This window comes from Hirundo rustica, chromosome 6 (assembly GCF_015227805.2).
Source record: "Hirundo rustica isolate bHirRus1 chromosome 6, bHirRus1.pri.v3, whole genome shotgun sequence".
Classification (NCBI taxonomy): domain Eukaryota; kingdom Metazoa; phylum Chordata; class Aves; order Passeriformes; family Hirundinidae; genus Hirundo; species Hirundo rustica.
In genome coordinates this window covers 61904303-61917570 of record NC_053455.1, presented here as the reverse complement: position 1 = coordinate 61917570, position 13268 = coordinate 61904303, and the positions used below count along the sequence as shown (strand labels likewise).

The following is a 13268-nucleotide window of genomic DNA, read 5'->3' as shown; positions in this document are numbered from 1 at the left end:
CAGGACATTCCAGCAGGAGTCACAGCCACGAGGAATAAAGCAGCGACACAGCTTCCCTCTTGCCTGATAGGTCCCATTTTACACATCCATGTCACAGCACACCTTTATCTCACAGCAGTGCAATGAGAAATTGATGCTCCTCTGAAAGAGACTGTAGCTAAATCCACAGTGTGCTCTACAGAGCGGTCCCTCAGCCCTTGCCCACGAAGAGCACACCCTGCTTCCAGGAATGCTTCTCAGCTTTGGTCATACAGAAACAAAGATAAACTCATTAAATCCCACCCTTCCAAGTCCTGCGCACCCATCTCATAACATTTACCATCTCCCACTTTAGTACCATGCAGTAACTCCATCAACTAAATTTGCAACATGTCTAAAAATTGATGGCTGTATTCCTATAAATCGGAATAATAATAAATAATAATAAATAATAACAAAAGTTGTATAAATCAGCACCATTCATAATTACTGCAAAGGAGGCTAACGAACTTGTGAACTTGTCTCTTGTCTGGGACATGTTTAAATATGGCCTTTCTCTCAAACAAAAAAGGTTCTTTGAAAAAGAAATCCTTCCCCTCATACTTCAGCCCTTTTGAAACCCTGCAGACTTTATCTTAAATATTAGCCAAAAGACAGCTATAAAAATGACCAAAACACCCACAACCTGCAAAGGTGATCAAAGCAATAATTGGTTATGTATTTTAGAAGGAATCATTTGAATTTCACAAGGGTTTTCACAAGTCAGTACTCAAAGAGCTACATTTAAATATTTGGTAGAGGGAACCAAGTCCACGTTTTGATGGTGGTATTCCTGCGCATCTGTTCTGAAGCAGAAGTTTCCTACAACTGTGTCATGGCAGGGCAGCTAGACAGGCGTGAAAGGAATCAACTCCTAACTGCTCCTGGGCTCCCAAAACCCCCTCCTATTAAAGGAAAGGGATATAGGAAGGAGCACTGTTTGTAGTGAATACCTGTCAACACACAATCATCGATGAATTCATGGCCTGTTTTTACACCTCTGTAACTGCACGGCAGGTCTGCAATGCTGCTGAGATTTAATGTTCCTCCACAGCAGAGACAGAATCTTTTTTTATCATATCCCAGTAGAATCACTGGAAGATGCTTCATATCCCAGAACAGGGCTTGCAGATCCCTACCTTAAACCCAGAGCTAGCTCCCTTAGAGCATCTCAAACACACATAATAAACACGCGTGCTCTGATGTCCTGTTCCTTCAAACTGGCTTCTTAATTTGCATCCCAAATCTGTCAGTTTGCTCCTAACAATGGCTGTCCTAATTCCCATTAGCAGGCTTTCCCATTCCATCCATCTCCATCGGCCCGTGCTGTGTGTTTTGTGACACCCCCAGCACCAGATGGGCGAGCCTCTGAAGGAACTAATGAAGGAGCCAGGCTCAAGGGGAAGTGGGACAATATTGCAGCTCCGCATGGAGAAAATTGTTCAGAACTTTCATTATCCATGAGCATTAGTGCACTAATTTAAGAGAACTAAAGGCTTTGGATAAAATAACTGAGCCTGCACTTGAGATCTGTCCTGATGGTAAGCGATTCTCCTCGTCTGAAAACTCGTTATGAAAGATTTCTTTTTCTGCCACACAAGAATTACACCCCCTTCTCGTTTCCCAGCTGTATATATGGATGTCCCAAATCCAGCTGGAGGCAGGAGGTTCAAAACAGGAGGCAGTATCACTGTGAATTATATGCAGACCAGTACCTAACAAATATTAGAAATAGTGAGGGCTAACAGCATCCTAGCAGAAAAAAAAAATCTCATGAGTAGTTTTTCAACATTCAGCCATGTGGAGCAATACTGCTGTGTCAGAAGATCTTATCAGCAACATCCAATATTTTTCCACTAGAAGACAAATCTTTTTCAAATTAATTAGCGAAGCCTCTGAAGGAAAATGACTGACATAATTCCATGCAGTTTGATGGATTCCCCCCCATGCACTCCTTGTTGGTGTGGAAGATAAAAACAGCGATTGTGCGAGCGAGCTTGGCACAAACACAGAAAATCACTCACCTACAACTTGGATTATTTCAGCTAGCAGGACTCCATCAGTCACATCTTGCTGCAGATCCTTTATCAATCTCTTGTGACCGGATTTTGCTAGATAGTGATTAGCCCAATCCGTATAAATCTGTTAGGAGACAGACAAACAAAAATAATCTGTTACTCATAACACAACCAGGCCTATTAAATTGGTTTTGATACATTATGCAAACTTCCATCTGTTGGAATTTATTTCAAAATGTGTTACCTGAAAACTAAGCACACCAAGCAACCAAATCTCTCTTTAATTTGCATTAAGTACCGCTCATCATATGCCAGCACAACTTAATCAAGCTCGTCAGAGAACTTACAAAAACTTTTCATGCTGGCTTATCAAAAAGAAGCTAAATTCCTTACTTCATTAGGAATTTCTGCCTATGAATTAAATAACAGTATTCTTTACATAGGGCAACATTCCAAATTAAGATTTTGCAAAATTACCTAGTATGTTCCAAAGAAACAGGGTCAAAACAATTAACTATTGGGATTTTACCTTTTAAATATCTAAATATTAATGTTCACCTCAACTCTGAAACCTGTCTAGAACACTGGAAACACATTCATCTGAATCCAGTCTATCAGCAAGCGGATGTAGATTCAATGTGCTTCCTGGAGCATGAGCCATCCCAAACCTCACAGACACTATAAATCCCTGTGGGGATGGAGTCATTCCAACTCTCACAGACCCTACAAACCCTTGTGGGGATGACAAACACCTCAACACCAGGGTGTCAGTCACTGACACAGATGGAACAATGGGATTCAGTCCCCAAAAACCCCAGGAAAAGCCCTCCCTGTGCTCTGGCCAGGAAATTCTGTTTTCCTTCAGAGCCACTGAGTGATGGAAAGCAAAGAGCACGAGGAGAGGGGTGGCTCTCCAGGCTGAACAACTCCAGCTTCAGGAGAGGGACCTGCAGCCCTCTGACCATCCTCAGGTGTTGGAACCCTGGGCACTGAGGATTCCAGGCTCTCTGTGCTCACAGGCACTGACCCCCAAGCAAACACTGCATTGGACCTGAGGCCGTGGAACAGCTTCCAAAATTGAGTGACAGCACTGGGATTGTGGGTGTGGAGTTTGAATAGAAGTGTGTGATATCACAGGGTGGAAAACACAGAGTTTAAGGGTTTAGAATACAGGAACACATATATAAAGCAAAATAGAGGTTTTAGGGCAGAGGCTGAGTCCTGCTTTTTCACCTTCTTCTCCCTGGGCCATGGGTGGTTGGTTACTGGGTTAAAAGTAAAAGTAATTTAGGTGTCATTTCATAATTGGACAGTTTATCCTTAAAAGGCCTTGCAGAGAGAGAAATAGGGGCCATTTTTCAGTTTGTTACCTAGAAGTGCTGTAGAACTTACAGTTTGTGAGACCTTAATAGAGATAAGAATTAATAAACATCTGAGTCCATTCAATCCCAACCCTGGCAAAAAAAGAAGAGCAAAGCAACATTCAGGAACCTCCTTTACACTCCAGTAGCTCTACATCCTTCTTATTCTGTGAGCCGCAGGGCTGAGCAGTGCAGATCCTCTAAATTACTGACCCACAGCTACTCATTTCAGAAGCATCTCAAGCCTTGCATTTCCAGTGTGGTGGTGATGTCCTCCTCCACGGGAATCAAAAGCCAGCTGCCAAGGGAACAAGCATTTGCCACAAAACAGAGGAACCTGGATGTAATAGAAGGACTGCAATTTCACATCCCTCTTGCACTCGCTGATTCAATGTTAATACGCTAAAAATGAAGAGCAGAGGTTTTGACTAGAGCTGGTTTTGTTATAAAATCTTCATTTTTTTTTTTTTTTTTTAACTGTGAAACACAACTGGCAGCAGCCATGAACCAATCACTTAATATGTGAAAGATATGCCCCTATTTTCTACCACCTATCCTTTACTTTCCCGTTACAGAGCAGCAGGATGTGCACTTGCTATGCCAACAGCATCATGGGCTTGAACAGAAAAACACACTGGAACACCTTTGTGAAAAAACAAACAAACAAACAAACAAACCCAGAGCTGGAAAAGCATCTCCATGAAATAAAGGCTGAGTACACAGGAGTGATTTCCCCAGCTGACCGAGAAAAGGAAAGGGGCAAAAAACCCGCACTGCACAAACCACACATTGTGTTCCTTAGCTCCTTTCACAAGAAAATGTTTTCCATAACAGGAAAACATTTTAAAAGATTCAAGGACTTCAAGGAACTGGGACTGACTTAACCTACTTTTCTGCTACATGGTTTCAGCTTCCTTATCTGGGAGTGAAGACACACGAGGTAACAGGTAGTAAACCATTTACCTTGCAAGTGCAAGGGTCCACCCACCCCCACGCCATCTCTGCAATTCAGCTGACAAGGAACTTATCCAACACAATAACCACGCTTGCTTTAATGGGGGGGCTGCAGGGGATGTCCTAGTTTATCGCTGCAGCATTTCCAGAAAATCTAAGATTACACTTTGATGCATCGGTTCCAGCCTGGATCATTTCCTTGATGCGGATCATCGTGCAGTCAGACAAATCCTTGGATCAGCCCTAGAGTTAAAACAGGAGCAGACCCCTCCTGGCAGAGCCCGAAATCACAGCAACAGCAAGACCTTGAGAGCCAGCTAGGATTGATTTTTAAGTCAAACAACAGCGTGAGAATGCATGGCTGGATTTGTCAAGCTGCTGTCCTGTACCTGCTTCCTACTGCCCCAATACCTGTTACACCCACGAACACCAGATCTCGTATTCATACCCTGGAACTGCATCAAAGAAATCCCTGAACCCCCTTAAACCCTCCTGGTAAAGGGGACGACCTGAAAAACCCCAAATACCCGCTGCCTGATTCACTGCCTACGATGACACATCGAGAAATTCCCTCTGATGGCAAATTATTCTTGTAAAGCCCACTTTGGGTGCTGAAGTCAGCCTGCTACAAGCAGAGCTTACTGTGAAATGCACACCATTACGGAGGAAATGTCTGTTCCTGGGGTATTTAAGGGTGTGGGATATAATTTCATTCCACTGGTTGATTAGGAAAGCATTCCACAGGAAAATACAGACGTAATAAACCTGCACTCCTCCTAAAAATGTTATCGTACAACATTATTTTGCAATATGCATAACAGACAGATTATTGGTTTTTTAACTGCCTGGACTATATATTTACAAGCTCTGAAGCATTCCTAGGAATACAGTATTAGCCAGGCTTATTGTAGCAGCTCCTTGTGGCCACCACTGATTTTTATGGCATACATTAAAGCTAATAATTGAAAATTTTCAGGATGTTTTCGAAACCTGTTTGTTGCAAGTCTTTGTAATGTACTACACAAAGATTTCTAATGTTTCTTTTCCACTTCCATACAAACAAGCGAAAAAAAAATATAATTGCACAATGGCTGCTATTTCTAGACACATGAAATACATTTCAAAGCACACAGTGTTTTCAAATGTTTGAAACCAGGCAAATAATTGGAAAAACAATAATAAAAGAACTAAGAAAACACTGCCGAGAAACTTTCCATTTTCCTATCTCTGCACATCAATTGTGAGTGTTCCTCAGGTATTTTCAGCATACGGGTATGAAGTCAGGTGTTTGAATATTCACGTGAAAATTACCTGAACAGTTGTCGATTTAAAAATATAAAAATCTTGTGATATGAAATTCTCAACCCACGACAACCCAAGAGATATTGCCTTATTATACACACCAGTATGGGCTTTAGAACTCTTCAGTGATTTCACGCAGTATGAAAATCCCTGGAGCCAGCTTCCTTACTTTAGTTACAAAAATCAAGTGAACGTGGTGATTTGGGCATTATCACCCTAAGCAGGTCTTTGTGTCCAAGTCAGGTTAATGTTTGACTCGGGTCTAAGTCCCAGCTTTTGTTAAAGGCGGACTCAGCTGTTTGGTAGCTTTTTTCTTTTTTTTTTTTTTCCTCTCTAGTGTATGATCTCAGGAATCCAGTTATCTGGGAACAAATTAAAAACATATGCAAAAGACTTTTTTCTTCTCTCTTTTTCTCCTCCCGTTTGATCCACCAGATTTGAACTAAGAGCATTGCAGTTAAGTATCAATTTTGGAAATATTCAGTACATTATGAGGCATAGCTAAAACACTAAAATGTAGTGCAAAAAACCAGCGAGGTTTGGGGTGAAAAAAAAAAATCCGAATTCTAAATATTTTGAAATCTGTCTGTAAAGAAAAAGGCCTGAACGCTGTCTTCCATCAACAAAATTAAAGAATTTTGAAATTTAATGGGGTTTCTCCCATTCTGCCCTTTCCTCAGCCTTGTACCTGCTTCTAGAAAGCACATTTCAGAGGAGAGAGGAATCTCACTTTCCAGCCAGGAGAGCCGTGAAATTCCCTGGCTCTCCAAGCCTCCTGCAACATTTCTGGCAGTGCTGAGAGAGCACATCCACCTGAGCCTGCCCTGTGCCTGAACACGGCACCAGTACAAAAGGTGCCTTTAGCAGAACTGTTCCTTTGTTCAAGCCCACACAGCCACCCCCAAGCTCTTGAAGGGGGCTGGGGAGCAGAACTGACCAGCAAAACCAGGGTACAAAGCATGAATAAAGTCATGGGAGCAATAAACCCGGGAAGATCCTTTATAGACCCAGCATATCCATGGGGCTGCAATTGGGTGAAGGTCTCAGGTATTATCAGGTAAGCCAGGGTCCCCTTTAAATGGAAACTACCTGATGCTTTTGCCTCTGAGTCAGCATTCTGAAACACACTCACAGAAAAGAAAGGATTCACACGGACCTACTTGAAAAGAATGTCTCTCTTCTACGCAAGTGGAAAATGTGCCCGAATCCCTTCCTTGTTACTCACTTCCACGCACACAAAAACGTGATTATAATCATTGCCCAAGTAAATTTTCAAATCTTTCCTTCCTTCCCCCGCCATGTCAGTTCTGAACTAATCAGCCTCCGATTGTTTTCTCCCAATAATTACCATGAATCAGGCTCCCACGAATTTGGTAACAGCTGAAGAATATCTTTTTGACATCACGTAGCATAATTAGAGCAGAGCGAGGCTTTTTTCATGACTGAATAGCAGGTTAGTCACACCAATGAACTCCCATCCCAGAACAGCCACCACAATGCAGTGCCTGTGCTGCTGCTGAAGTGCACGGGGAAAACAAAAACCACCCCAAAACCTAAAAATAGCCACAACACACTGAGATGACCCAAAGGGGAATGCCTGCAGTCCTTACAACGCTCTAGGCTTTTGGAAAAGCCCGTGAGGTACTCATTGCTCTGCCCAGTGTCATGGGGCTTGCACATGTGGAGTCACGAAATCCCAATTTTTGACTGGCAACACTGATTGCAGTCTCATGCCGATCCCTGCTACAGTCCAACACAGTGAGCTCATTAGCAGATATCACACTGCAAAGCCCAGAGTGAAACAGCTGAAGCCAAAAGGTTTAGCAGAAGAACCCATCCCTCTGGAGCATCTCTGGCTCCAAGGAAGCACAGGAAGGATAATGGCTATTTTGAAAGGGCATAGAGATTATGACCCTGACAATATTTTGCTGAGTTACTGGCAAAAGGAGGACAAGGAAGCACATGGTAAAAAAAAAAAAACAAACCACCCCCACCAAAAAACAAACAAGCAAACAAACAAAGCCCCACAACAACAAAAACAAACAAACAAAAAACCCAAACAAAAACCACAAACAAACGAAAACAGAACAAAAGGTTTAACAGCATGTAACAGACGTTTTTTCAGAGATTTATAACAAATTTTGTGGCCTTAGTTGCCCCTACATGCTTCTTAAATCCCGTAGAAGTTGCTATCTGTATGTCAGTACCAAGACACAAATCCCACCAAAAGGGTAGCGCCAACTCTTCCAGAATAAATGAAGCTTTGCACTGCTATCCAAAAAGACTATTTCATGTTTTTTTCCCCCCAGTATAAGCTCTTGCAAAACAAAACAAAGGCTTAAAAAGCAGGACAGAGGATGGATAACATTTCCCTGCAATAATTTAAAGGTGGTTAGTGGGCTTTGAACAAAGAGTTCTGCCTGCTCCTTTTCTTTCAAGATACAGCTGGTGGGACGAGGAGAGCAGGACTCAAAGCAAAACATCCATCATCTTTAGGGGTGCCCTTGAGCCCCCAGGGACCCCCAGCTCAGAAGGAAAGGATGCACGAGGCTAGCAGTCAATCACTCCTCTTTGCTCCAAGACACTGGAAACATCTGGAAAGCCAGGATGGAGGTCTGGAGCTTCGTTGACTCAATCCTACCAAGCACTGTGGCACGAAAGCCAGCTGATAAAGGGAGGAAACCACCAGAAATTCCAAGTCTGAGAGGGTGATGGGCTGAATTAATGGTGGATTCCTTCCAGCAGGCAGGTGAAACAGCAAAATTCCCTTCTTGGAATGTCACTGTATGGAGAACAGGCCAGGCTGGATGGGGCTCCCAGCAGCCTGGTCTAGTGGAAGGGGTCCCTGCCCGTGGCAGGGGGTTGGAATGAGACAGTCTTTAAGGTCCCTTCCAACCCAAAAAACCCACTCTCTGGTTCTGTGAATTGCAATTCCCTAAAAACAGCTGTCACACACATATGCACGTGCACCTACTAATTAACATCTAATATGATGCCAGTACTCTTTGACTTATCATCAACTATTGAGAATGGAGCTATAGCCATCTGCAATTCCCACTTGGTTCCCAAATTTCTGGGGGGAAAAAGGTACCTCTGCTACGTTTTTTTTTCATTTCTTCAGGCGACTCAACCAAATTATTTATTCTGCTCAGACGTGCAAGTGTTGGTTGCAACTGCTTTGAATTATTACCCAGTTGGTGGGGGATATTCTCCTGAACATTACATTTTACTGGACACTTGTGTACATTAATTAGCCTTTGGAAGTTAAATAGAGAAATGGGTAATTTAAACACCACTGGGACTACTTATTTCTCTCTCTTTAAAGCCTTATTCCCAACTGAGGGCGGCTTTTCTCATGCATATGACTACTATTCAAAAGCAATGGGCTGACTCACAGAGCTCAGAGCCAAGCATATGTGTCAATTTTAGTAGGCTTGTGACCTTTCCAGGAATAGAGCCTTGGACTGTCCAGGCTTCAGAGCAGGCACAGAGCGTTTAGAGCAAACCTTTGGCGGATACTGAACAAGCATCACGCTTTCAATTGCCCAGCTGCCACCTTCCCTACTCTTACCGCACTGAATATTTTACTACGTTTGATATAAAAGAGGAGCAAAGAGAGAAGTCCTTTTTATCCCCTCAGTCGTGAAGTTTCTGAACCCTGGTACTGACAGGTGCTGCCCACACAGAGGGCTCGATATTTCCCACCGGAGCAGGCTGGAAGGTGAAGCAAGGACAGGGATTGTGCCGGCATCCGGCACGCTGCGCCCTCAACGCTCCCATTCTCCACGTCTGCCACGCACAAATCCTGTCAAGCTGCAGTCACACACACCATGCCAAGCAGGTGGCCGCCCTCTCATTCCCCCTTGCAAGAAACCCCACGAAGCCCTGAATACAACGAGACCGCATTCGCACCTGCACCGGTTCCTCCGCGCGTCCCCAAGCGAAACGGAGCTTGGTTTGCTGAGCTGGTCAGCAAAACTCATCCCAAGTCACGTTTGGCCGCAGTGAAACACCTGAATTGATCTCACACCAACAAAGCATAATCCACCCCTGAGAACAAAAGCAGCAAATGCACTGTATTTCTCCTCAGTGTTTTCTTAAAAGTCACCTGAAGTGCACACCAAGTTATTTTCAAATATCACAGCTCTCATACACAAAATATACCCACTTACATCTGCTACCACCCACAAACAGCGACAGAAAAGGGCTAATCCGGAAAGCTGACACACATCTACTCTGAAGAGAAACCACAGAAAAAACTAAAAAGCTGCAGAATAAAGGGAAAAAACCCAACATTTCTAAGGCTGAAGTTAGTTACTCTTCAACAGCACCGCTGCCATGATCGAGGAGCCAAGAGCTGCTTACTGTTTTATAATGGTCACAGGAAAATTTACTTCTCCCACGAACGGGGACCTGGAAGGTCATGCTACTTATTGGCATATTTAACGTGAATATATTCTGCTTGAGTCCAGCTTGCTCTTCCTTCTCAGGGGGTCCACAGCTAAATGATTATATATGTGCTGGCATCTGAGGCTTGGGTGGTTAATTTTAGCTGAAGACACGCACGCACGGCGCTCAGATTTCTGACACAGTCGCACTTCACAACTCCCACCCCTCCTGCAGCTCTTCCCTTACACTGCTCCCTTCTCTTACTACCGTGTCTAGCACAGACTTCCAAGGTTTGGCATCAATTTCAAAGAGCATCAGTATATTTTATCATATCAAAGCTATTTACAGCAAGAATAAAGTTAAGCAGGTCTTTTGTGTTGGACACTGTAGGCATTCACGGAATGATTAAAGAAATTGTTGGGGTTTTGACTGTTTTGTTGTTGGTTTGGGTTGTTTGGGGTTTTTTAACAGGCTTTCTACCTGTTAGAGACAACTCCCTTTGTGTAAATGCTCCTAACATCCATGGCAATGTATGAGGAAACCCAAGATTTTGCATGACAAATAACTCCAGGTACATCCCTCCTCAGAACTTCGGAACATTCACAACATTTGAAGGCTTCATCCATCACAAATGAAAGCTAAAAAGCATCAGGGTGAATGAGACCTGGAATGGACACACACAGCCTGGTGCAGTAAGGGCTGCCCACCCTCTGGCAAGACCCCACCATGTGCAAGCCATCCCTGCTTCCATGGTCTGACCACTGCTGCTGGCATTCCTTAAAACCACAGAGAATTGGCACCGGTAAGGCGCTTGGCTTGGAATTCTTTATGTTAACAAAAGTAACACGGCCGATGCTGCCAAGGTGAGAGGCGAGGGCTGCTTCACCTCCCCTCTTGCTGAGCTGAGGGATATGTGCCTGACATTTTCCCTGTTGATTTTTCAAAAGGCACACTCCTGCCAGGGTCAGATCCACGGGGCCTTTTTAGCTGCTCCACGCAAAGCAAACAGCCTGGGAGCCAGAGCGTCTCCACACCAGCTCTCCCCCCAGCAAAGCCCCCTCACCGTGGCAGAGGTGGGTGTTTGTTTTGGAGAGGGGGGGGGATGAGAGGGGCTTTGATGGAGTTGGAGTAGAACATGACGTGCTGTGACATGAAGGAGCTGCTTTACCCAAACAGCTCCGAGGGCCGAGGCTCTGCTGTGCTCAGGACTGTGCTGGGGCTGCAGCGCTGCCAATGCAGACTGGCACCAGGCTGAGGGTGAGATGGGGGGGGAGTTTGCACGTGTTCCCCCAAAAACCTGACCACTGAGGATGGGAGAAGGATCTAACTCCAGGCTGCTACAGCCCCAGAGCTCCTGCTGTAAGCATCCAACTCCCAATGCCATCAGTTCCCAAAAACCCGTGGAGTCCTAGCACACTTGGCTCATGACAGCCTTCTAAACTTTTCTAATGAAGACAGACTCATTTTCTCTGTTTTGGAAAAGGTATGAGAGAGACTGTTCCAAACAGCTGCTGTAATTTCATTGGCATTTTTCACCTGGGGTCACGAATCTGTGTGTTTGCCGGATCATCTCCTCTGGGCAGAAAGCCATGGCCGCAGGAGGGATCAGAACAGATGAACTATCGCTGCTGGATTGGACTCTGAGAAACAAAGGGCAAGGAAAAGATTCCAAGAGATAATAATCTGAAGAGGGCTGGAAATGGAACCTGATTTGCCATGTAGCATTTCAAACTCACTCCTCTGTTTCATTTTCTCTTGATTGCTTAGAGGATTAATTTGTCAAAACAACTTTCACAGATGTGAAGCAACTCCAAGTAAAAGTAAAATTGGTTTCTAAGGCACATGATACTAAACCCTTTCAACTCGTAGCAGTGTATGAAGATGAAAGTTATCTGATCCAAACACTGAGGCCAGGCAACATCGCAAAAGCTTTTCTTAATTTTTAACAAAATAATTTTGCTGTGGGGATTAGGGAATTACGGAAATTGGCCTCGGTCTCGCACCAAATCCCAGCCCTCTTTTAGCCAAGAAGAACCAGCCAACATTCCCTTTTGGGTCTGCTTAGTGTTCGATGGACAAAAATGAGACTTCAAAACCAGGGCCTGGGTAGGCTTGGTCCATATCAACACTGCAACCAGCCAAATCTCCTCCTCTCCCAAGAACAGTGTCTAATGCCACTCAAAAAAAGAGGAAAGTCATCTGTGCTACCTTCCCCGCCCTGTAAAATGTAATTTAGTTCAGTGTCCGAGGCTTTTCACAAGAGGCAATGCCTCTGGAGCTGCCAGAAGCTTGGAACGATATAAAGCAACAGGCAACCAACACATGGATGAAAAATCACTGCAAGTGAGTCAGGAAGGCCAACAACTTATTCATCACTTTATCTGCCAAGCAAGATCAGTGCAAAATCTGGGGATGGAAGGAATGAAGAAAGGAGGAAACAAGACCCAAACCTGAGCAAAGACTTGACCACGGGATTGCTTCAAGCCTGTACTCAATTCTCAGCTAGTGAGTGCACATTTAACTCTTCTGAACAGGAATTCGGCTGAAGTACTGAACAGTACTGAAGCTGGTAGTTAAAAGAATTACATATTAATTCCATTACTTCTAACTCTTATTGATGGTAAGAGCAAGAACGAGAAGCAGCCAATTACCTTTCCAAACCCTTTTTTTATATTCTACCCATATTCCTCTTTTCTAACGCTGCTCCAGCTCCTGGGCACTGTCAGAAATGGGACAGTTGGCTAGACAAATCCTAGGTGTGACCTACTTTTTATTTTAAGCTGCGTTTTTAAGATAGTGAAAAATATTTTGTGACAGCTGAGCATTAATTTGTGTAGCAAAGACTCCATCCCAAAGACACACAAAAAGACAGAATCCCAGCATCCCAAGAGCTCATCTTCCTCCTAGCCATCAAAATAAACAATCAATCTTTCAGAAAACTTCAGATAAGTTTTACAAAAATCAGGTTTTTAAAAGACGGTTTAAAAAACAGTGGCAGATCTCCAGCATTTTTAAAAACTGGTCCTCACTTTTCAGTAGAGAAGAAAGGAAATATTTGCATGTATTTGTATCAACATAGAGATGAGGGGATGCAGCACATACCCTGGCCCTAAGTGTTTTCCTAATGAGATCTTGAGGTAAAATTCTTGCATTTGAATATACTAACAACCATCTATACACAGGTGGAAGCATTTTTTGGTTTTGTTATGGCATTCACTATATTGCC

At 43.7% G+C, this 13268-nt stretch overlaps 1 protein-coding gene across 2 annotated transcripts in view; it reads right to left on the bottom strand.

Moving 5' to 3' along the window:
- NAV2 (neuron navigator 2) overlaps positions 1–13268 on the bottom strand; it is a 371525-nt gene that overhangs the window by 146166 nt on the left and 212091 nt on the right. For both annotated transcript variants that reach the window (XM_040066269.2, XM_058420870.1), the window contains one exon: positions 2043–2160. In XM_040066269.2, the coding sequence (XP_039922203.1) occupies positions 2043–2160 (118 nt within the window). The remainder of the gene's footprint in view (positions 1–2042; positions 2161–13268) is intronic.